Source organism: Ostrinia furnacalis, unplaced genomic scaffold (assembly GCF_004193835.3).
Source record: "Ostrinia furnacalis isolate ACB-3 unplaced genomic scaffold, ASM419383v2 OfSCF0767, whole genome shotgun sequence".
Lineage (NCBI taxonomy): Eukaryota > Metazoa > Arthropoda > Insecta > Lepidoptera > Crambidae > Ostrinia > Ostrinia furnacalis.
Genome location: NW_021131006.1, coordinates 361,643 through 387,992, shown reverse-complemented (window position 1 = coordinate 387,992; position 26,350 = coordinate 361,643). Strand labels below are relative to the sequence as shown.

Here is a 26,350-nt window from a genome sequence, read left to right as displayed (position 1 = left end):
GGGCTGTTGATCAGTATTATGGAGATGTATGAAAGTGTGCATATTACAGCGATTTGGCATCGGCCGATTCTTCATACAAATTAGAATTGGGCCCAACTATCGGCCAACTAAAAATCGGTGGTCTACGTCTAGGCTTAATATAAATGTTGAAGACGACGTCATAAAAGTCTTATAAAAAGCGCTTTTTCATGTCCTAGTAATAGTAATCCCAAATCTCGAAACGAAACTGTATTTTACTTTGCAATGTCCTAAAAATAACTTATTAATAAGATTTTTCCTGCTTTTCTCCTCAGTTTTGATTGTCAGTCCATAAAATCGGTAATTAAAACTAACTGATTTAGATTATCTTTTCAACTAACGAGGGGGCGCGCCCTACACTATCGATTTACATGTTCGTGACTATCTATAATATTGACGTGTATGGAAATTAATCACTTTGAATAAATAGCTTAATAATTAGTGGGTTGCCTAACACTGATTATAATGGTATCGAAAAAGGGAACTCTATACTTTGAAAGTAAGTAAATAGAATTTTCTAAGGGTCACCTCAAACATGAGTGTTAAGTAAAAGCAGAGTAAATACAAATGAGTAGGTCATCTTCATAGAAACGCCCGAGCGCGGTTTGTATGTGAGCGCGCCAATACGTATGCGGCGTACGTATACACACTGACAAAATTTAGCGTTGATTAGCGGTGAGGTGCGCTGAATTTTGTCAGTGTGTGCGTGCGCGCCGCATACGTATTGGCGCGCGCTCACATACAAACCGCGCTCGGTGCGTTTCTATGAAGATGACCTACTCATTTGTATTTACTCTGGTAAAAGTTCTTTTTAAACTAAATAAAAGCGAAAGCACACCATGCGTTGCGGCACCCCACGGCAAAGAGATCACTCGTGTGTCCGCCACAGATATGTTTTCTATGTAAGGACGCAGCGACACCGCTCCGGAGCCGTACCGCCTCCGTAACGCATCGTGTGCTTTGGCTTTAGCACTACTCGGCGAACAGACTATTGGGGAAGATATGGGCGGAAAGCGCATATTGTGGAAATCCATGGGGAAGACTTTTGTCTAGCAGTGGACATCATTTCGTTGAAATGAACGAAACTAAATACATTCTTAGGCTGGTTTTAATGTCACACGCGGACTGTCAGTGCGGATTGCTCCGCACAGCCGATCTGTATGAACTGCTAGGGAGCGGAGTGGTTCCTCCGAATCGCATTACTCTAAAACGCTCCCTAGAAGTTCATACAGATTGGCCGTGCGGAGCGGGTCCGCACCGGACAATCCGCGTGACACTAAAACCAGCCTTAGTCCATATGTTCTCTGTGACGCTGTGGAATCACTGTGCTAATAAAATTGTCAGTAATTCAAGAACAATGTCGTTACTTTAGTAGCACCCTTAACCCGTTGTAATAAGGTTTAAACTTGGCTACATCTGACTTTCTGTAGGCACCACGACATGACTGATTTGACTCATTAGCCGAGCAAGCTAATCGACGGGTCTAACTAATAGCTAGCCTGCTTAAACTTTAGAACTAGATTTTTAGTTGTCGATTTTGTTGGTCGAGAGATTTTTCATGACCAGCCATTTTGGATGTCGGATTAACTGAAGTAGTAGTTTAGAGAGAAACTAGTGAAAGTTCATACTGAAAGAAATTTTAGACTGAAAAGATTTCTCATTAGGTATCTACATAAACAGTCTTGCTGGTGGACTTATGAGTATACTTAATGGTTTCTTCAATCGATAATAATAAATATTGTTCCATTATAAATATCATTGTGTAGAACAAAATAATTTTCTTTACTTTTTTTAAATCAGTGTTCACTCTGCTGGAATCACGACGTAGAGCAAAACCTTTACCGTTAATTAAAAATAAATACTGATAGTGTTTACCCTCCTTATATTTTTACCTTAGTACTTACCTTTTAGCTATTGGTGTAGCTTGAGTATAAAGATCGTAGATATAACCTCAAATAATAAATGAAAATTTTTCTGCTCATACTCCCGTATGCGAATGCAGATTAAAACGCAACGTTTCCGCGGCGTTTCCGAAGTAATTACTCGTCCAGCTTAATGAGATAATGCGTTTAAACACGCATTTCGGGTAAATGAAAGATCGTCAATTACTGCGAGCGATCGAGATTCAGCGAGTGTCCGGCTCTGCAGGGCTAGGGTTACCAGGTGTCCGGTTTGTCCGGCTTTAGGACCTGTTTGGCTTTTTACGGTCGTCTCTGGCCGAATATTCTCTCGTCCGGATTGTCCGGCTTTTGTTAGGCTTTTTTATATGTTCACATCGCAAAACCTTATGTAATAACTTTGAAGATAAGTAATAAGCAAATGCTTAGGGCATCACGTGTTGGGGGGCAACAAAAAGACAAAAAAAAAATAATTGCTATTTCTTATGTTTTTTGCGCTGGTACGCTCATGAATGTCTAGCTTTAGGGTAAAATGTCCGGCAAAATTAAGCACTGAGTCCGGCTTTTGTGCAGCAACCCTATGCAGGGCTACCCCGAAAGGTTGTTCACGTAGTTTCGGGTATCTGTCACTGTCGCTCAAGCTGGCATATCGCTTTGCGTGAGAGGGATAGCATTCGAAAATTCGGATAACGATTTTCGAAGTAACCCCTCTGAGTGCATTGACGGTCACGTACTACGACGTCAAAGGAAAACCTGTAGTTCATTTAAAAAATCAAGTTTTAATTGGTTAAAAAGGTGGCTAAGTTCCTACCGCCACTTCTTCTCAGCATCAGCTGATATTGTGGTCCCGAAGTAGTGGTAGTTTATTTGAGACACATAAATTCATCATTTGTTTTTAAAATGTCGATCGACTTGTAAAGTCATTTGGTCTGCCTTATCCTATCGTTTACATTGTTATTATAAGGTTCGACGTATATTATTTCGTAAATCTAAACAATACATCATTAGGAATTTAATAAGTTCATTAAGTTTAGATTTCGCCTTCATCAAATTCACTTTGGTTTAGTGTTACCAATAAACCAGTATTTACTATTAATATCCATTTCAAACTGGCCAAATTAATCCGTACAGTCCAATCAGTTAACAAAGCCGTTATCAAAAGTACAGTGAGAAGCGAAACAGTATAAGTGCGGTATCCGCTGATTAAACCGACCGCATCCGAACCGGATTGCAGTTAACATTTAGTTAACTGCCGGGTAAAAACCGTTCCGGATCGTTCTGACTCGATCCGGTTCGAGCCGGTTCAACAATGTGCTCATTAGTGGCACTGACTCGGTATAATTGATGAATCGCTTTAACAATGTTAAGACTGCATTATTTCGTTCCTGATTGCATTTATTGGTGACAGAGCTTTTATTGTCCAGTAATTGGTGGTAGCAGAACGAAGTTTAAATTCACGTACGTAGATTTTTTGTAAGGCTTTGTAAATTGAATTGTATTTTTATAGTCTTCTAATAGTCTTTGTTTGATGGAATATTTTTGGGAAATCTCATCATCATTATCATCAACATCCCTTTACAGTCCACTGCTGGACTATGAGCCTCCCCCACTATAGTGGAGGGTTTTGCCATAATCCCCACGCTTGGCAGGCGGGTTGGAGATCGCAGTTTAAAAGATTGATGTTTTTCAGAGAGCGCTGCTGCCCGTTCTCTGTATGATGTGTAGATCCTTGGAAAATGTATCTAAATAAAAAAGTTTTTATGAGGTTATCCGTCCACCTTGCAGGTGGATGTCCCACGCTACACTTTCCGATACGTGGCCTCCACTCCAGAACTTTGGTGCCCCATTGGCCGTAAGTTCTGGGTACCTACTATGTGCCCTGTCCATTTCCACTTCAATTTGCTAATCCGTCCGTTCCGCTATCAACCAGTCAATGGCCTGTGTTCAGAAGTGGACGTCCAGTGGCTGAAATGATGATGATGATTACTATGTATCATCACTACATAGTAAAAACAAAGTCGCTTTCCGCTGTCTATCCCTATTGTATGCTTTAGAACTACGCAACAAATTTTGATGGGTTTTTTTAAATAGATAGTGGAAGAAGAGGAGAGGAAGGTTCATAGGTATAAAACATGCATATAGAAGAGAAACGTCGGGAAATTCTATTCCGTGCGAAGCCGGGGCGGGCCGCTAGTTAAAGAATAATAAAATTGCAGATTAGGTACTAATTAGGATTAGGTACTAGGTAGCTTACAAAAATACATAGACTAGTTTACTTGAATGTATTTACCTAACCTGCTATAAAAAGACACCCACGTGTATGTAGTTTGTCCTGAGCACATAGATCCTACACAAACAATTATTTACCAAAGCTTCGTTAGTCTTTGTTGTCGTATAGAGGTGCTGGTGATACTTTTATTTTTCTTGTAAATACCTACACAGTATAAAGTAAAGTAGATGTTTTGGTCTAGTTTGCTCAAAAAACCGCTAGAAGTCTGAGATTTGAATACACTTTAACAAAATTGGAGATTACATAGTCAACAATGGATCAAGAATATAAAAAGAAAGAAATCGAAATCGACCGAAAGTAGAAAGAAAGAAAAAGAAATAATACGATCATGCTGTATAATTATCATAATCATTATTAGCCTCGAGCTCACTACTAAATAGCTCACTCTAAAAGCGAGTACGTAAAAAACATCTATGAAGATTTTATTTCTTGAAAGTAGCCGCTAGGGACGCTGCATAATATGTCATACACTTAATGACATTTTTTTACGCAGTCACTAGCGAGCACACCTAACGTAAACTCATGGTAAGCACACCGAAGACGTATTTTTGAAGCATTCGAATTCCACATCACACGGACTCGCATAATTTACATACGGGTGACCTAAAAACGATGTTTTTGATCATTCATTCCGTGAATCCTTTGAGTTTGTATTATAGTCTTACCAGCGGCCTCCCGCGACTTCGTACGCGTGGATCCCGTTTTACACCTTTACCGATTGAATTTTGCCAAATCCCGTCTTAGAGAGCACCTACGTTCAAAAAGGAACCCCCATGCAAAATTTGAGATCCTAGCACTTGTAGTTTCTGAGATTTCGTGATGGGTCAGTCACCTTTCGCTCTTATAGATATAGAACAGATTCTCGGAAGACAGTATCCATTCCAGATCAAATCTGGGATAGATTAAATATTTTGAGCTCTCTGCTGAAAACTCTAAGATCTGCGTCTATCATACATCACCAGTTAGTTACGAGTATATTGCCTAACAAGTGGATCGCTGTGGTCGCATGAGACCGCGGTAAAAATTGATTTCTATTGTGCCTATGTGTATTCTATTCGCTGGTACTTGAAGGGCATATACTTCCTGGATAAAAGGGCAGATACATAGATACCTGGATATCGTTGTGGAAATCCTTGGCCTCCCGCCTTTATCATTTATCCAGCTTTAGGTAACTACGAGTGGCGACCACGGGCTGTCTTCTAGCGTTGGCAGGCCTCCCACTAGGTGGACCGACGGTCTGGTGAAGTTTGCGGGAAGAGCCTGGATGCGGGCAGCGCAGGACCGGTCGATATGGAAATCCTTATGGGAGGCCTTTGTTCAGCAGTGGACGTCATTTGGCTGAAACGAACGAACGAAGTAACTACGCATCTTTCTTCTCAGTCGGTACACTATTGTCAGAGTGGTCGTGGTCATCATTTTGAATCACTATTCAGAGTGATGTTCCTCGTAATACGGCGCCATTCCTCGCGGACTGCAGCTTTCCGGGTACTTTCGCTAACCGAGCACCTAGTTGCGCATGCTTGCTATGAATCTCTAAAGAAAGTTTTGTGGGGCAAAGATTTTTTTTGATTTTGGCAAAGATGTCATGAAGATTGCTATGAATGCCTAAATAAAATTTTGTAGGGCAAAGATTTTTTTCATTTTAGCGAAGATGCAAAGATGGGACCTACTTTACGTGAAAATAGTGTGTGTATGTAGTATTTGAAAAAAGGCAAAGACAATGTTTTACTAAGCTTCATCAACAGCCCTTTACAGTCCACTGCTGGACTATGAGCCTCCTCCACTATAGTGGAGGGTTTTGCCATAATCCCCACGCTTGGCAGGCGGGTTGGAGATCGCAGTTTAAAAGATTGATGTTTTTCAGAGAGCGCTGCTGCCCGTTCTCTGTTTGATGTGTGGACCCTAAGTCGCCTCTTACGACACCCGCGGGAAGAGTAGGGGTTGGTGACAAATGTATTCTACTCTGCCGTCACCATACGGCACATTTTACTAAGCTTACCAAATATATTCTAAGAAAAACTATTTTACCGTTAAAGTAGGATTTAATTTTTCGTTTTCGTTGGCAACAACATCTTTACTGAGAAAATTTTGTATTTTACTCAAAGAGTAAATGTATGGTATGGGTTACGAAACTTTTTTGTTGTTTCTTTTCTTACATTGGGTAAGTTGATTGAACTTTAATACTTTTTGTCGTCATGTTAATATTACTTTGTAATATTGAATTCTGTAATCTGTTGTAATTTATTTGTGAAATACAATTGTTTCAGCCATGTTTTTCTCAGTCCCTAAATCACGTCTGAACAAACTTGCAGAACGAAACTAGCGAGTGCCGCTGTACATTCGTGTTTTAATCTGATCACGGTCGTATATCAAACTAATGAAATATGCCCGCAGAAAAAACATCCCTTGTTGCCGTAATAGCGCGCGTAGTCCACTCATATTTCCCAGGATATTTATCACTAGAAAAACACGGACGACTGTACCGAATATGCTCCGACGAACGTTTATGTTGCTACACGAGGTTATCACAGGTAACAGAAACTTTCGGATATCCGAAATAAAAAAATATCCGTAACCGTAACCGATTCAAAGGTTTCGGATAATTTCTGATGTAGGCAGAGTGAAGCAAGTCCCTACGCTGATTTGATGATTGCATTTTGAAGTAGGTACATGAGTTTTTTCCCATAAGATAAAAGCTTTTTTGTGAGACCAAAAGAAGGTGACAGATGCCAAAGAAATATCTTCTGCACTCATTCTATTCGTAAGGCATGAACTATGTTGGAAAACTATTGTGATCTACACTATTGCATTCTATACTTAGCACAGATATCAGTAACCGTAACTGAATCTGTCGGATATCCAAATTAAAAAAATATCCATAACCGAAACTGGTATAATATTATTCCAATATCCTTAACCGTATCCATAACCGAAACTACATATCCATCACATCCCTAAACGGCTATATCTCAATGCTAAAGAGTACAAGGAGTTTTTATTGCTGTAAAAACTGGACGCATGTGGGACTAACTGGGAGCAGTAGCACTGATTCAAGCCTTATTATTAAGTACGGAGATGCTAAACTTGTTAAAGTTTTCTTCGCGAGATCGAATTTAAATAAAAGACATGAAAGATTTTTGTAAGTATGTTTTTTAATTAACAACGAGGAAGCTCTTGGCGCATCTCTACCTGATGGAAAATGATGATCAGGGCGAAGGTGAAAGCAAGCTTCACTCGAAATCCTCAATCACAGAGGAATTGGCTATCTTATCTCTAACTGGCCGGACACAACAACATTGTTATGGCGACAGACTTAGGTAAAATGGTGGATGCTAGCCAGGCGGACTCAAAACAAGCTGTACCACCAACCAAATCGAACAGAAAAATCTACCCCTACTGGGAATCGAATCCGGGACCTCTGGCTCTGAAGCAGGTGGTCTCACTAAGGCTGAGTTGCACGACCTAACTTTGACCGTAACTATAACGTTAACTGGTGCTTTTTGTATGGAGTTTGACAGATTTTTGACGTTTGTCAAAGTTAAAGTAAGATGGTGCAACCCAGCCTAAAAGTATAAGACGTAGGTAGGTAAGTTTAGGTACTTACAGACGTTAAATAGACGCGTTGCGTTAATAAGTAAAGCCGATAGTTTTCTGCAGGGAACCCGTGTCCTCTGGCTTAGTAGTGCGGTACGCAAACCACTAGGTCAGACGAGCGTAAGATTCTAAGATTTCTTTCTAGAAATCCGGTTGTTTCAAAGCAACAATTTCCTATCCAAACTAATAAAAAACAAAACATACTGTTACAAATGTGTCGAAACATGAGCTACGAGAAATGCTCTATGAAGAGCAGTTATGTAAGTTTATGTGACATTTCAAAGTAGGTTGGTTATCATAACAAAACACGACAGGATGTACAGAACACGTCCTAGTTGCTAGTGAAATGGAACGTATTTTCAGGGATGTCACACAAAATATTTTATTTCATACATTTTAATAACCAGAAGGTAAAATGTAATTACAGATTTTCAGGTTTTTACATAATTTTTAACGACTTTGCGAGTCCCTTTAGCAAAGTATATTGTTATTTACCTGAGCCTTGTTTTGAGAGCAAAAGCTTGAAAATATAGTAAATATTTTCAATAATTTTGATAATGTGTGCTTAAGGTTTGTACTTAAGATTATGTCTTAAACTCTTAGGCTGGGTTGCAAAGGTTGCAACATCTTACTTTAACTTTGACAATCGTCAAAAATCTGTCAAACTCTATACAAAAAACATCGGTTAACGTTATTTACGGGCAAAGTTAGGTGGTGTAACTCAGCCTTAAAAATTAAAATCAATATCAATTTGAACAATTGCTAGCCCTATAATTGCATATGTTCCTGTGTGCCTACCATGAGTTTACGTTAGGTGAGCTCGCTAGCGAATACGTCAAAAAATTCTATGAAGATTTTATTTCTTGAAAGTAGCCGCTAGGGGCGCTGCACAATATGTCATACATTTAAATTGTCATTTTTTTACGTAGTCGCTAGCGAGCACACCTAACGTAAACTCATGGTAGGTACACTGAACTTTGTTCGAATGCAGTGACTGCGTTCGGCATAAGGCCAGTGCCAATGTGCAGAAGTAGGTCGCATTGTGCATTTTAAAATCCTGGCAATGCTGTGAATAAGAAGGGTTTGTGCACACGCACTTTTTCTTAGCATTCGATAGTCATCATCATTATTATTTCAGTCACAGGACGTCCACTGCTGGACATAGACTTCCCCTAGTGATTTTCATATTGAATGATTGGTAGAGACCTGCATCCAGCATCTTACTGCTATCTTTATAAGGTCGTCTGTCCACCTTTTATAGACTTGGACTGATGACTCTCATTATCCCACCCCGACATCCCACGCTGCGCTTTCTGATACATGACCTCTACTCCAGAACCTTGCTGCTCCATCGGCCGTCAGTTCTGCGTACCTACTAATTGCCCTGCCCATTGCCACTTCAGCTTGCTAATAATACTGGCGGAGTAATCTTTTTGAATTTAGTCCATTCTTTGCAGTAAAATAAATAAATAAATATAAACATGGATGCGGGCAGCGCAGGACCGTTCATTGTGGAAAACCTTGGAGGAAGCCTTTGTCCAGCAGTGGACGTCATTTAGCTGAAACGAACGAACGAAATATGAGGATTTCTTGTTAGTGTGTTCAAAATGTATTTATGTAAAATAGCTTCGTAATACCTAATACTCTGCACCAGTTTTTCAAGCTCCAAGGCAAACATTGAAACCGTAATGCACGTCGGTTGTAGTTTTAGTTTTAAAAAAAACTTTTGTTGTGATAAACGTTTAGCTGCGTCCTTTCCTGTCTGTTTAAATCAACACAAAAGAGCAGAAAAGTTAGAAAGCGCTTTTCATATTTTTACACAATGTTTTGCTGACAATGCTAAAGCGAATACAGGGTTGTTGCGGGTAAAATTCTTCATTGACAGCTATACAGGGTTATTTGTAAAACACCAGTAAACTCGCAGGACTAGATAGCTGATAAGCAACAACATTAATTTGTTCTAGGACTTGATAATTCGTTAGTTTTTTTTCATACTAAAGTAATTACCTATATTTGTGTAATTTTTCGCTCTAATGTTTATAAATCTACGCGTATTATCAAGTATGAAAACGAGTTATATCTCGTTAACATAGACTTGTATGAAAAATATTTTTGTTAAAATGTTGTAATCTATGATGTCAGCTATCAATTCCTGCAAGGTTGATGGTGTATCCCAAATAACCCTGTAGCTGGCATAGTGCACTGTACATTGTAGTTACTGACATAGCTAGTAGTGGTGCGTGGTTTGATTAGTGTGTGAAGGGTGCTAGATGGAGTCTAGTTAACCCTTCGGAGTTTCGATGACCCTAGATGGATCCGAAAGCTCTTTTTATTACTTTTCCCTGATACAATGTGGTTTGTATTCTTTGTGGTTAGCGTAGAATTTTTATCACCAATTCTGGGGTTTTAAAAGGTTGACTTCATGACCTTTTGATTTGACTTCATGACCATGAATAAATAATGTAAACTTTTGATGTATATAGTTGAAAAACTTGCATTTATTTCGCGGGGATGAAAGATATTCTCATGTTCAATAAGTACTCCTGAAGACCTATTATGTACTAAAAATGGTTTCTAATCTGATTGTTAATCCTTGTCACTTTTAACTGCAATAATAGTGATGTATAAAAGGTGTAACTGCCCCTTTTCCAGTTTCTTAATAGTCGTTATCGTCATTTCAGCAATAGAGACGTCCACTGCTGAATATAGGCCCCAATAATTTCTGTAGGTACTGACTGGTTGGCGGCATCCTTTATGAGGTCTCTTAACCGATTGAGTCCCAGACGGCATTAATTAATGTCATAACAATTGATTATCTATTGTGTCTAGATTCGCGGAGCTTGAAGGATTAATATACAATTTAGTAAAGTTTTGCTAGAATGGTCACCACTTCATCACCCCAAAAGCAATGAGTCAGTCACTGAGTCAGTTTTATAACAGTGTCACAGTTATTTTAAGCTTATTCCACACGAGTGGGCCACAAGCACGCAAGTCTCAGCTAAAGGGCGCGTTAGTCAAAAGGCGGTTCACACCCACTAGTCAGCATGCACAATTGCACGATGCGCTCGCTTAATTATGGTCACACGGATAACTAGCTCTAGAAGAGGTATACAGGGTGTGTATGACTTCGTCTGTTTCAGCCAAATGACGTCCACTGCTGGACAAAGGCCTCCCCCAAGGATTTCCACAACGACCGATCCTGCGGAGCCCTACTTTCCGCGACCTTCACTAGATCGTCAGTCCACCTAGTGGGAAACCACGGGCCGGAAGACGTAGTGTGTCACTGTCCACACTCTCGAAAACTTTCCTACGCAATGAATGCCTTTTGGCTCAATAAAAAGCCGTGAAGGGAGGCAAATTTAACTTGCAGGATTTCATTACAGACACCGGACAGGTTAAAGTATGTAAATAAAATAGCTTGTAAATAAAATAAATAAATGAATAAACCTTTATTGTCACTATACCAAAAAAAAATCAATAAAACTATTGCTGTTCTATGCAATACCAACAATGGATTTACAAGTTTAGATTTTAACTAAAGCTTTGTTAGAGGTTTTCTTTTTGGGTTTTTGGATTTACCTATAACTTTGGGATTGAGTCTACAAGCTCATTTTCACTTTACATGATAAAACTTTGTAAGTAATTGTAACTCATTTTAATGCCTTGCCAAAAACTGAATCAAACCTGTCATCGTTCCAAAATCGTACTTAATACAACTGCGTAAGATCTCACAGCGTTAAGTTGACGTCTGTACATACTGAAACTTGAAGCCTCAGAACAGTTTTGATTCGGTTCCAACTTAACTGCAGACTAATCGGCTTACGCAGTAGGTTTGTGTCGGTCAAAAAGCAGAGCGGTCCGCATCCACCACTCGCATGCACAATTGCGCAATGTGCACACTTAATTACCGAACACATACGAGTGTTGACTGGAAGAGACATAAAGTAGATTGGTTGAATTATAATATTTGTGTCAATGACACAATGACAAAAAAGATTTAAAATATTGCGGACAAAAATTATCACCATCATCATCATCATTTAATTTTCAGTCATAGGATATCTATTTTCCAATTGTCCACTGCTAAACTAGGCCTCCCCCGATAATTTCCTTATTGACCGATTGGCCCCTCGCTCCTCTACTTTAATGAACCATTGCGTCTTTCTAACCACATAATATTGATAGTGAAAGTATCATGGTAGAATTACAAATGATTTGAATTTTTTAACTAATTCTAGTATAGATTAACTTTTATTTATTACTTTTCCACGCATATACGATGGTTTCATTACATTGAATTTTATTTAGTTTACTTTCTTCTTTAAATGAAAGTACAATCCAAATAAGTGATTAAACATTTTCAAATAGAGTTACTTAACAAAAAATATGGCCGGCCCGATAACGACTGCCCACTGAACCAACATGAACCAACATGTCAGTCTGGGCTAACATGCGAGTCCGTAGAGACCGGGCATTATACCGGCTAATATATTAAGTGTTTACCTATGAAATTACCCAAAAGGTTCTTGTGTTTCTATATTTGAAAATATTTTTATTTATTTTTACATTAAACTTTTGTAGTCGTTAAGCCATATGACGTCCACTGCTGGACAAAGGCCTCCCCCAAGGTTTTTCACAATGCATAGTCCTGCGCTGCCCGCATCCAGGCTTTTTCCGCGACCTTCATCAGATCGTCATCGTCAAAACTTTTGTACATTTTGACCTAATTTGTAAGAATAATAAATAATGATCTTTATTAATAGAGACACACATGTGCGCAATTTCATACATGTTTAAACTATCGGCTGTCAAAAAGTCTAGTCTGCGGCATTGAGTAATAATGTACCGGGGAGTTTTACTAAATATGATATTAGTCATTTCGTTAGTATATTAAGAAACAATGTGGAATGAACTTCTTGTAATATATTCTACCCTTTTAGAAAACTTTACATGCCAACGTCAATCAATAGCATAAACTTTGACTGACTTATGTATTTTATTATACTCGTAGAAAACCACTCAATTTTTAGAAAACATAAATATTTTTATCCAGTAGGTAGTAAAAACTAAAGGTCGCAGGTTTCATACTTTTGACATTAATTGATGTCAAATGTCAATCATGCGTGCAAAGTTTCTGATGGCAATGTCAATTGATTGAATCAATTATGACTGAGCGTAGATCTTATGGGAGATAAATTAATAACGAATATTAACGTTAGATGCTGAACTTTAAATGTTACCTAAAGTCTATTGTAGTTGGGGAAATCCTTAGGGAGGCCTTTGTTTGAAACTAAAGGCTTTCTGTGACATACCAAATTTTGCAAGAACGAAGAATTTATAATATTTTGTATGAGATGTTGTACCATGACGAATCAGAACGGAATCGGTCATCGCATACTAAATGTATGAAACATTTTGGTTGAGTTGCACCTCTTTATTTTAACCGTGACTTAACGATAACCGATGTTTTATGCATAAAGTTTGACAGAATTTTGACGTTTGTTAAGGTTAAAATAAGATGGTGCAATCCGTTAGTATGCGATGCGTCAGAAACTATCACAACACTCAAGTTTAAACGTAACCATACAAGGTAAATGTATCAAACCGTTTCCGTTTTGATGCGTCACAACGCGTCAGACAAAAATATCCGCCCTCCACATGCAGTCGCTCGTTTTGGCTGTAAAAACTCGTCATCTGGACCAATTGTATAAATACTCGTACGTCATCAGCGTCATCGCGCCATAAGCCACATCCAGTTTCTCTACTGCCAGTGGGGCATGTTAATTACGGGAGGGCACATAAATTTGTCTCCCTGCAGTTTTGTGCCGCTAGTTAGTCATAAGCCCCTGGTTCACGCGTTCGTACTTTAATAACAATATACGGGGTAATTAACTGTTAATTGTAATTTAGTGACGAGTTTTTAAGGGACTTTGTTTTGTGCTGGTCGTGTTTTGAGTTTGTAGGCTAATTTTGTTTCCGTTTGTTTATGTTTTAAGTTTTTGGGAATTGCAGTAATGTAGTAGTCGTTTAAATACGTTTATTTTATCTACTTATATTTTTCACAAAAAATTCTAGTTAGGAATCGCGATTGTTAGTTAAAGAAAGTTAGGTATAGGCCTTGTTCAATGGACGGACGATCTCAGTGGGTAGAGGAAAAAAAATAAAATTTTGTGAGTTAAAGGAGAGCTTACGACCACAGTGGCATTTGATGATGATGATTTTGAATTTGATTGTTCTAGTTTCAGTGACAATAGGCTAGTTGCCTAAAAAAATTTTTTTAGTCCGTAATGTTTAATATCAAAAATATTGGACACATATATTTTTATTTGTCAATCTAACAAATAATTACATAGTTATGGTGCGTTGAAGTTGCGCACGACGTCACAACGTGCGGCATTTTTAAGCAAGCGTTGACGTCACGGGCCTCTTCTTATGAACTTTGGGGCGCTTTATCTCTTTAAATTTTCATTAGTTTGAAAAAGTGAAAAATACGTGTAGAGTATTTTTTGATAAGTTAACTGACGGACTAACTAAAACTCTTGCTTTTTGACCCAGGCAACATCTCCATTTAAATATTAATAAAATGGCTTCTTGAGGTACCTACTTAACTTGGGCGATAATTAGCTACTGCTATCTTTCATGATATCAATTGAATTATGTATTTATATTGTTAATTATGAAAAATCTAAAACGTTAAAATAGCGGTATCGTTATAGCCAATGAGCTGCTGTCATAGTGACATTAACGTATTGTCAATGTCACACGAGAATCAAACGTCAGAATAGAGGGACGCGCGGAGATGACTCCGCGCGCTTTTGTGCTAAGTGATGAATTGTATCTAAAATAAGGCAATATAATGTGAAAGTTAAGTATCCAGTGTTTTATTTATGAGAATAGATCGACCGGCCTCTAATAATATGAAGGCTCAATGTTAACTAAAAGCAGTTTAGACAGTAGTACATCCACTACGAGGAAGCTCTAGGCCTGTATCTCACCTGATGGTAAATGATGATCAGGCCGAAGATGGAAGCGAGCTTCACACGGAATTCTCAACCACGTAGGGACTGGCTATCTTACCTCTAACTGCCGGAACACAACAATGCTGTTAATATTGTTGTTATGGCGACAGACTGTCGTCAATGAACTTGTTTCCCTGGTTTCCAATTTTCCACCTTAATAGATATAATGATAAAAGAAATATTGTTATTTGAATAGTAAGTGATCGTGACAGCGGCATGACGTCATAATAGCGGAATAAAAACCCATGGAAAATGACAGATGTTACAAATAATGACAGCGGTCCCCTCAAATTACACGTCACCATTGTCCGATTGCTTCACAAATGACACTTTTATGGGTTCCTTTACGGGAAATAAGTGAAAAAGAAATCATTTGAAGAAATAAAAGAATAACGATGAAATTATTGAAGTGTTCTTTTAAAGGAACAAAGAAAATGGTGTTTAATACCAAAGTAACAGACGATGCCAAATCGAGCTAATCACTCTTATAAAAAGTGCGATATTGCAAAAAAAAAATTTTCTGATACTTATTTATGTTGACAGTACTTGGAAATAAACGTAGGAGGTCTTCAAGTATTGTTAAACTTCCAAAATAAATTTTATGTTAATGGATTATGTGTATCTCCATTTTACCCTTAAGGGAAACGCCTAACAATTGTTTCGAGTAACAAAGATGACGTCAATATGTATACACACTTATCAATAAACTTCTTAGCAATCAGCCAACGTCACAAAATTGTTCGATGGACCTTGATCAAGCCAGAGTTAAGCAAGGATTTTTTAAAAAAACGAAGTAGGTGGTTCTGTCTTGGTCTGTATGCAGAACAAGGCAGGTATTTGACCGCAATCACACCTGATGTTAAGTGAGATGCAGTCTAAGGGCTATATTTCACCGGGACACCATGGAGGCGCAACCAGTCGCCGCTACCAACAAAATCCAAAAGTTATCACGGCGCGCATCTTAGGCCTACAGGTGAGTAACTCTCTATTTAGAGCTGTATACATTATGTTGGTAGCCGGCGACTGGTTGCACCGCCATGGTGTCCCGGTGAAATATAGCCCTAAGTGTTCGTACATACATACCTGCCTAGTAATTGAATGCCCTATTAATTGAATGTCTTCATGTCTACATTAATATGTGAATAATGGATCTTGTCCCTGTGCTTCAGGCATCTAATGATTCGCTTATGAAGTAAGTACTCGGGTTTCTGTGTAGAAGTCGCTAACCATTGATTCTATTTAAACCCCTTTACTTGGAGAAAAACCTAATATTCTTGTAGAATATGAGAAATTGACCTTATTGAGTATCGAACCGCATTTACTGCTTAACGCTATTGCACTTAAAAAAAGCATTTAAGTCGCCCGCAGATGTGGCTTCATTATGAAATATTATTACGTAGAAAAAGTGTTCATTTACTTGATAAAACTCAATTGTATTGTAGCAATAATAAAAGAGCCAAACACCGCGACAACTCATTGTATAAGAGATGCGGTTAAAGTTTTCTAAACATTCATGCAATTGCATAGGTTTTTGTTTGCTATAAACGTAACATGGACAATTGTTATAACTTTGACATTGTTTTTACTTAAACAATTTGTTTAGTTTGTTTTTAAAAAATGTTTAGCTAAGAGTATTGTTTGTGATTAGTATGGAAGTTATGTTTGATGTGATAAAAGGTATAGATAAAAGGTAGTTCATTAGGTGGAGAGTTGACACCCGGATAATTCAAAATTAGAGTACAAGATCATGTATTGTATAAAATATTTTTGTTAGGATATAATCCTTAACAAGTAGTAAATACGTATTTGTTTACGAACTTGTTGTGGAAAGTTTAATTAGTTTATTTGCATTTTGGCACTTATATTATTGTGTGACTACTTTGAGGGCATTATCTAAAAATATTTTAACTATCTTAGTTACTGGGTTGGCTTCTCTCCACATCCTATGGCGTACTCGATGCAGGCTAGTTGAAAGGGTAATTAAATCCAATTGAAACTTGCACGATCTTTATCTAAAGTTGAGAGGCGCAGGATAATTAATTAATGTGTACTGCAGTTGTTCCTTCTTATTATTTTAACATCTGCATTGAGCATTATAATCATCAAACCATTAGTTTCAAGGCTAAATAAGCATGTGTGTACGCGTATAAACCTTATTAATATTTTAAATATGAACGTTTGTCAGGAAAAATGGACTGATTTAGATCAAATTTGGCACAAATTTAGTTCGAGATCTAAGAATCACCGGATAGTTTTTATCCTGGTTTTTGGATGGCGAACACGCGCGCAATAACGAAATAAATAAATAAAACTTTATTCACATAGGCGAAGCCGCGAGATTATTATACTATGCCGGGGGCAAATGTTTAAAGTCGAGAAAAGACTGGAAAAATATCGTAGTAAAATCCAACGAAAACAAATCCCATTATTTTTGCACTTCTGTTATTAGAAATATGACTCTGTAACAACCTTCGATTAAAGTGTCCGTTCTAGATTTTTGTTAAAATGAAACTCAAATAAGGCATAGGTACCTACTAAAACAATTTAAGTATTTTAATGTAACATGGAATAGGTAATAATTTCAAGGGTAGAATTTGCAGTCTGCGATAACTGAAATTCAAGCGGGAAAAGCCGCGAGAGGAGTATAGTTTACAATTAAAATATCATCAATAAAATTTCAAGCATAAAAAATATTATGCCTCAACTCTAGGAGGACCGTAATGTAGTCATAAATATTTAATAGGCATATTAAGCAGTTAAAGCGTATTAACATTGAGTTATGGATGTCAGACATATCCGACGATTACGACAAGAATAAAGCACAAAAGACTCGTTCACCGTTTTACGAGACCATTCCGAATGAATGACGTGATAATAGCCACCGTTACTTTCGCATAAAATTCAACTTTTCACTCTCCAACTATCAATGCACAGTCAATTAACTTCCCGTTATAGCATCTTGCTAGACTTCAATACAATTTAATCAACTACTCCGCTAATGCAAGGATCTAAGATAAAAAGAAAACAAAGGAACTCTTACTAAACGGCTTTCTTTTGTTACAGATGAAAATTGCGCCGATGTGAAGAGGAACAAAGATGGACCTTAAATATTTGATCCTAATGATCGCTTTCGCGACAGTTGAAATAAACGTAACTGAGAGCCGGCAAAATGACAAAAGACGGTGGAAAAACGACAAGAGCTACTCGCACTACGTCAACATTTGCGATATTCAAGATAGGGTGTCCAAAGTACATTGCTACTGCGAGAGCGTAAAGATAAAAACCGCCACAAAGGCCGATTGCTGGGTATTCAACGGCGGCATAGCGGAGGACGATCCCTTTTGGTCAAACTTTTATTCGCAGCCAAAAATAGAGAAGCTGACTTTTAACGTCCGAGCGGACGGCGGGCTCACTTACATCCCGGCCAAAGTGATTGTGCGCCTGGAGCACCTCCAGTACCTCAATATCCAATACGCGAACATTTTCAGCATTCCCTCGTTCGCATTCACGAATTCGACCACACTCCGAGAAATCACTTTGCCCAAGAACAAAATAACGAAACTCGAAAAGATGGCGTTCGCTCATCTACTGCGGTTGTCAAACGTCAGCCTAGCAGAAAACCAGATATCGGAACTGAACAGAGACGTATTTTACTACCTGCCGAACCTTCAGCGGTTGTACCTATCGAAGAACACTATAAGCGTTTTGCATGACGGCTGTTTCAAGCACCTCAGTAACCTGATAAGGCTAGACCTCGACAACAATTTGCTGACCGTAGTGATAAGAGAGAACTTCCAGGGTCTGTCTAATTTGATTACACTAGATATGAGGAACAACAAATTAACATTGATAGGGGACCTGGCGTTCGCCGAACTTTGGAGTCTCCAAGAACTTTATTTGGACGGTAATGAAATACAGTATATAGACGGCAGAGGTTTTGGAGGATTGACGCAACTGAGGAAACTTTCTTTGGCCGACAATAAGTTGGACGCAATAGACGAGGGAGTGCTCAGTGATAATCTGAAGTTGACTGTGTTGGATTTGAGAAATAATAACTTAGAGACGCTGCGACAGGAGGCCGTTCAGAATGTTTTGGAGAACATGAAGACGAATTACGCTTTAATATCTCTAGATGGTGAGTTCTTAAACTTCGCTACAAATTATCTATGTTGTTCAGTACTTTGAGCGTTCCGTTTTGTTGATACCGACATAAAAACTTTGTACGGCTTGAATTATTGATGGACGCTTTTATTTGTTGGTACTTTTGGGGATACAAATATTTTATACATAGTAATTTACGGTAAGTGAAAACGTTTCTGTTGGGACAATAAGTTTGCGTTTCGTTCGTTTTATTTTTTGGGATGTTTATATTCTTTGTTTGACACCAAATCATATCAATACTATAGTCGTAATGACGATAGGTTAATTTACAATAATTGTAGTGATCAATAGTAATACACTGATTGGATCAGCACTAATTACTATACGAGACAATAGATCAATCAGGAGCTCTATACAAATTACTAAAAGCTATCGCAAATTAATTGGAATAAGTCATACAGTTGACCTGCTCGGGGTAAATAGGTACTTTGTAGAAGGCTTCGTTCGAAAGTAATAACTATAAGAGCGTGTGCAGATTTGGCGTTTTATCCCCGCTCAATATTTGATGACACTGTGTAGGTTTGTTGTCGACACGAAAAGAAGAAATTTTTTTTGATCATTTGATACAACCTCTGACCTTCCCTTTGGCCAGTATAGACACAATCGGAGATGGGCTGTTACAGATACTTGATTTTTTATTGTTTGGTTTAAATTATGGTCTACTGACTATACCTTGATACTGTAAATAATCCAAACTTGGATGATGATAGTTCCAAAAAACTAATTGTATGAATCATTGTCGTTTTCTGCTAAAAACGAACTTCACACACAACGTATCTCATGAAAACAAAAAGAAAATAAGTGCTGATGCCTGTGAAAAAACGTCAGGTCTACAAACGCCTGAAAGCTTGTGAAATTGGCCGTGTATTAACGTCTTGGAGGTCAAATCGTCTGCTTCTCGGAAAAAGGCAAATGGTTCGTGATAGATATTATCAAAATAACCGATTTTTACTTACTAAGTATCGCCCGTATTCACAAACGATGCTTGCTTAAGTGAAGCAGCAAATCGAAAGCTCAGCGTTGAATAGAGCTCTGCGATTGGTTCGTATGTGACCTTGTTCGTCCACGCGCACTGTGAGACCTCATAGTAATGTTTGCATATACGGGCGTATATGTATGTAGTCTGTAGGTAAACTTTGAAGAAAATTGATATTATTGTTACCGGGACATCTACTGTGTAATTATGGTAATTACTAAACTTTGACTAAAATAGTTTTCTTTGTAAATGCCTAAATTGTTGTCGTTCGGACTTTGAACCTCCCACAAAGTGTTTTCAAAGTGTCTAGGCATAGCTAATGAGAGTCAAATTTACATATTTTTTCTTTCTCTTCTTATTCTTTCTAAGAAAATTTTACTCACCATTACTTACCATTTTTATTAAAAGTAATATAAGTGTTACCTAATGTGAACATTTATTATAAAATACGATCACATATTTGATTAGGTAGGTACTCACTTATTCAAGAAACGTAATAATGTGTGATCTACAAACGTACCTAAGCGTTAAACCTTTAGTTATTAGAGTTCACTTAAGTGGGCTTGGGCTTAAATTTTTTACGCCTTTACGCCTATTTTTGATAGAAACTCGATACATAATAATATTAAGAGTAGGCGCACACCGTTGATTTTTAGTTGGCAGATAGTTGAGCCCGATTTTAAATTGTATGAAGAATCGGCCAAATCGAATCGGCGTAGTGTGCGCCCTCCCATACATGCCCAATGCCCATACTGATCAACTGCCCGACTAAACTATCGGCCGATGAAAAATCAACGGTGTGCGCCTACTCTAAAAGTGAAAACAAGCTAGTTATCGTATTTTCTTTAAAAACAATTAGGACCTAATACAAGCTCTTTGCATGATGTACGAATCTTAGCTGACCGGTCGTTGTGGAAACCCTTGAGGGAGGCCTTTTTCCAGCAGTGGACGTCATTTGGCTAAAACGAACGAAATGAAGCTCAATCATTAATATCAAGGTTGTGCAGTTTCACCCAATAACTAATCAGTTGAACAATGCGTGAGCATTCTGAAATGGATCCTTAATTATTGGTTTTACATCAATTGTTAATTGGGGCGCATCATTCGCTTCACTAGTTCGACCTCACAGAAGGCATCAGCTATAACTTATAACAGACAAATAAACGACATAGATGCATCTCATACGAGTGAAATTATGTAACTATACAATGTATTTTTTTATATATAATGTAGGTAATTTTACTACTCTATTGGCACTAAGTATAAAGTCACTTATCGTTCGTTCGTTTCAGCCAAATGACGTCCACTGCTGGACAACGGTCTCCCCCAAGGTTTTCCGCAATGAACGGTCCTGCGCTGCCCGCATCCAGGCTCATCCCGCGACCTTTACCAGATCGTCAGTCCACTTAGAAGGAGGCCTGCCCACGCTACGTCTTCCAGCCCGTGGTCACCACTTGAAAACTTTTCTGCCCCAACGGCCATTTATAAACGCCACTTATGCGCCAACTCAATTGACTATTTACTATCGATTCAAAAGATCCGTAAAGTCTTACATATTACAGCCTATTAAAAATATTTGGGTTTCAGGGCTAAAATGAATATGCCCTGCTTTTAAAGCACAACTTCTTAAGAAGTTGCGAACTAATAAACAACTCTGTTGTTTCTTTAGAATGTAACGAACCAACATAAACTCAAAAAAAAAAAAATAGGAGAATTATGATGAGTGAGTCCTAATTCCTAGATCCTATAGATAGCATCGCCGATCCTATAGATGCATTGCAACCGATTACTGATGATGATGATACCAATGATATGTATTGGTGGGTAAATCAAATCAACAATCATTGATAAAACATAGCCAAAGTGTATTATAATTTGATATGATATTTAATCAGCGTCTATGGAGTTATTTGTCTACGGTAATAACTAATAGATCGGTTATAGGCGGCTCAAATTGATCGTAAAGAATGTATTGGATTAACGTTTCATAGTTGTGTGATGACTAGCTATTTTATTTGGCTTTTTAAGGCTACTTCATGATAAAAATGGCGTCATTATGTCAGATATTGTTAAGAAATATGACCTCAATATCAGAACATTTGAAGATATTGAAGATTTTCTTACCGACCCTTTTTGTTTTTAGTAATGTATCTTTTTCAGGGAAAACTTAATTAACTGTTTATGATACTGCATCGTGCATTTAAGTTTAAATGAGATGTCAATTGAATAAACATAAGTTATTTATTTTGTGGTTTTAACAAACTAATTAAAGCCTTATTAATTTTAACCCCACAGGATTATTGAACAGTAATCGCAATATCAGTTTATTGGCAGTAACCGCAAAAACACATTATTTTAATGAGAATTCTCGATTCAGATTAAAAAGCAACTTTGCACCTTTTAACTCTACGTTAAATTTCACGAACAGTTAGTTCGTTATGACCTGTTAATTGTTGCAGTTAAGGTAATTAACATTATGAAATTTTAACACCAAGCTGAATATGCTTTTGATGTATAATTCAGATATTATTGCCATCTGACTTTACAACAACGCTTGGTTAATGTTTTATGACGTCATTCAGTTATCGGGCTAGGGTTTTCATTGAAGTGGCATTATGTTCAAAATTAAACCTAAATCAAATCTACGCTCAAGTCTGAACCGAGTTTTGAATAGGTATCTTTTCTGAAAACATTCATTCTATGTTTATGATTAGCAGTAAGTATACTTGCATAAATAGATTTACGCCCGTATTAACAAACATTTCTATGAGGTCTCACAGTGCGCGTGGACCCACAGAGTGACACACGAACCAATCACAGAGCTCTATTCAAAACTGTCCGTTCGATTTGCTGCTTCACTTAATCAAGCATCGTTTGTGAATACGGGCATCAGTGTCTTGATTGTATCCTACATGTTGCTGACTGTCATCCGTCAAAGAAATTAGCAGACGGTGTCTATGTCATTCATGGCCACCAGTCTCTTTGAGCCTTGCAAATTACAAAAAAGGCAATGAATCATCAGCGCAATGCTTCCTGCGACATTTTAATAGGGCCTATATTCCGCGCGATATTTTCCGCCAAACTGCTCGCCACTGTACGGCATTGTTGCTATGATTTAAGGCGCTTTGTGTGTGTTAATTCGGTTTTGTGGTCTGTTTATAGCTGCAGTCAGCGACCGCACGATCCTGGCGTTAGGTGTAATGGTTGTGTAAGATTATGCGGTTTGGAAAGTCCCGTGTTATTGGTTATACAGCGTTCTAAGGGCGTTGCGTCTACAAAAGCATCTTCACTTCTTGACATCCACTGTTGAAAAAGACCTCCCACAATGATTATCCTGCATATCAGCTCAATTCAGCCTATTTTCAGTCCCATGTTGGACCTAGATTTCTTAAATCTCGCACTGTTTACATTAGATGATTAGACAAATTCTTATTTAGGAGCTCACTAAACTTCACTTAGGTAGGTAACTTTTAGTGTCAAGAATGTCTTTTAATAATTCTCGTGTTATTGGTTCGGTCACAGTGTTCTAAGGACGTTGCGTCTACAAAAGCATCTTCATTTCAGCCACTTGACGTCCACTGTTGAAAAAGGCCTCTCACTGTGATCAACCTGGACTATCAGTCTATTTTCAGTCTCCTGTTGGGCCTAGATTACTTAAACTCGTTTACATTAGACAAATTTTTATTTAGGAGCACACTAAACTTCACTTAAGTTGGTAACTTTTAGTATCAGGAAAGTCTTTTTAATAAATTTTAAATTTATATTTCTTTTTATTTATCCCTTCAAGTACCAGCGAATCGGGACACATAGTAATATTGTTACCTTGAGACCCTTAGCGTTCCACGAGTTATAAAACCACTTTGTCACCAACAACACATACCTAGGTGATTTTAGCATTACACTCGTAACACCGGAATCAGCAATAAATCTACGTAGTTACCAACCAATGGATTTAAACGTCTAAATTCTCGTATTTCATTGTCAAACAGGTAACAAGCTGAGCTGCGACTGCCGCCTCTCCTGGCTGCACAAACTGAAGAACGAGACCAAAAGCAAGCGCACAAAATCGTCCCTCAGTCGCCTGGTCTGCATCATGGACAACAATTTGAAACCCAACCTCTTTGGTATTAAGGTCGTATCCAAAACCGAACCCCCTCAAAAAATCAACGCGGTCATGTTTAAAAATAACTACGACGATAATGATGAAGATTTCGACGATGATAGAACGTATGATGATACAATGCAAGATCAAGTGACGGAACTGGAGTCAAAGATCGAGTATCGGAGGAGACTGCTGGAAATTCCTACGGAAATGCTACCGTGTCCCAATAGATTGAGCTATGAAGCATCCTACTCACCCCCTACTCAAGATGAAGTTAAGTATTACAAGGCTTCTTCAAGTGACAAAGTACGGAGCGTCAGTTGGATACTTTTACTTGCTATGGCGTTCATTTTGTAGCAGAATTTTGAACCTGCTTCTAAATCTCAGTATCTATCATTTTGAACGATATTCGTGAGTTGAAATTATCATCTTTTAAATCAGTAACCTAAGTTAGACATTTATTATTATTGTAATGTATTTTGAGTATTTATAAATCAAACTATGAAAATTTCATCTAGTTTATTCAACAAAGCATTTAGCACCCACAGAAGTTATACTCATAAGTAAGCATGTAAATATAAATCAAGTTATTATAAGTATAAGTTAAGGTTTGAATGGGTCTGTTTGCACATTTATTTAAAGGTTAAGGTAAACACAGTATTTCCTGTATAATACAAATAGTATAACTTGTATCTTATTTAAAATAAACTAAGTTAATTCAATTACCCAATTAGTGTAAGTATAAACTCTTAAGTTCGTACGGAAATTAATTAAAATTGATAAAGTGTTTACTGAGAATTTTCTTCAGCTATTTTCGTGGATATGACCAATTATTGTTAGCAACATTTAATCTTAATTTAAAAAAGATTAAACTCTACTTCTAAGAATTGTTTCCATGTTATTTTCAAGTTAAAAAAAATGTGTTAAAACCAACTCAAAGCAAAGTAAACAAGGCGTATGTGTTTTCAAACGTTTTATATTGAACTAGATTTTCAATTTATTTACAAAACGACTATAAAATAAATTGAAAATATAGTTTTATTAAGATCGACAAACAGGCAGGATGTATGTGGATATTTTTCATCATTTTCCATTTAATACAATTTTCATTACTCAATAATAGTCATTGACGAATATTGAGTAATGAAACATAAAGGTAGCAAGAAGAACTCATAATAATAAGACATAAGGACGCTGGATGCTGGCCGCTACCAACCGGGCGATGTGGAAATCAGTGGGCGAGGCCTATGTTCAGCAGTGGACGTTCTGTGGCTGAAATAATGAAGATGAATAAAACTCAATGTAGTCATTGCTCAATGACTGTACATTGAGTAATGAATTACATTTTCTTCACAGTTGTTTTGCTACGATTACACGAATCGAGTCTAATTTTAAACTAATTTACACAGTTGATACAAATGTTGTCACAATTGGACTAATTCCACGATTGTCAAAGAGGTTGTCTGTTTGTTTTTCCTTTCCGTATTTACTTCCACGAGACATGTTTATGTTTTCTGTTAGTTACTTACAATTAGTTAATTTGTCATCAATAGTGTTTATTACCTCAATTACAAGTTTCGAGACTTTGTATTAATGAATATTGTTAGAGGGAAGACTGGAGTAATAATTTCATTAATTATAATTTATGCATAAAACAACAGTGATTTACAAACCAAAGATTATTCTCGAAACAAATCTTCGTTATTTATGTTTACAAGTCGGGTTTAATTATGTTATTTTGTTTACGCGGGAATGTAAATAAACAATTTTAATGTAACTTATTCTATTTGAGGTGTGGATACAATAAATTGATACTTTTTCAAAGGAATTGTTTTATTCTTGGAATTTTGATTATTGGTGTAGGCGATACAAAATTACAAATGCTTAATAAACAAACGTGGGTAGTTCCAATTAAATTTGGAATATAATTTGTTAACATACGTAGTTAGTAATAAAAATATAAAATAAGTATAGTTGACACAGCAAATCTATTGACATGCCTTTTATGAAACGTTAATCAATTCCCCTGGACTTAGATAAAGTCTTTTTTGATTTCAAAGCAGCTTGAGACCAAGTCAAATCATGAACATTATTTTGGTACTTATCAACTTCAAAAATAATTTAAACAAAAAAGGTTAAGGGGCACTTTACATGTCTCAACCAGCAAACCCAATTTGACAGTAATTAAAAGAACTTAGTTTAAAATGTCACTCCTACTTCAGACTGATATTTTTTGGAATTTGATCGGATTAAGCTAGAAATCAAATTCAAATTAAAAATTATTCATTTTCG

At 37.3% G+C, this 26,350-nt stretch overlaps 1 protein-coding gene across 1 annotated transcript in view; it reads left to right on the top strand.

Annotated features, from left to right (window-relative positions):
- The window catches only part of LOC114349994 (connectin), a 54,691-nt gene extending 28,969 nt beyond the window's left edge, over positions 1–25,722 (top strand). Inside the window, exons 2-3 of the mRNA XM_028300610.1 lie at positions 17,883–18,954; positions 23,946–25,722. Coding sequence (XP_028156411.1) covers positions 17,916–18,954; positions 23,946–24,415 — 1,509 coding nt within the window. The 5' untranslated portion in view covers positions 17,883–17,915 and the 3' untranslated portion in view covers positions 24,416–25,722. The remainder of the gene's footprint in view (positions 1–17,882; positions 18,955–23,945) is intronic.
- The last annotated feature ends 628 nt before the right edge of the window (positions 25,723–26,350 follow it).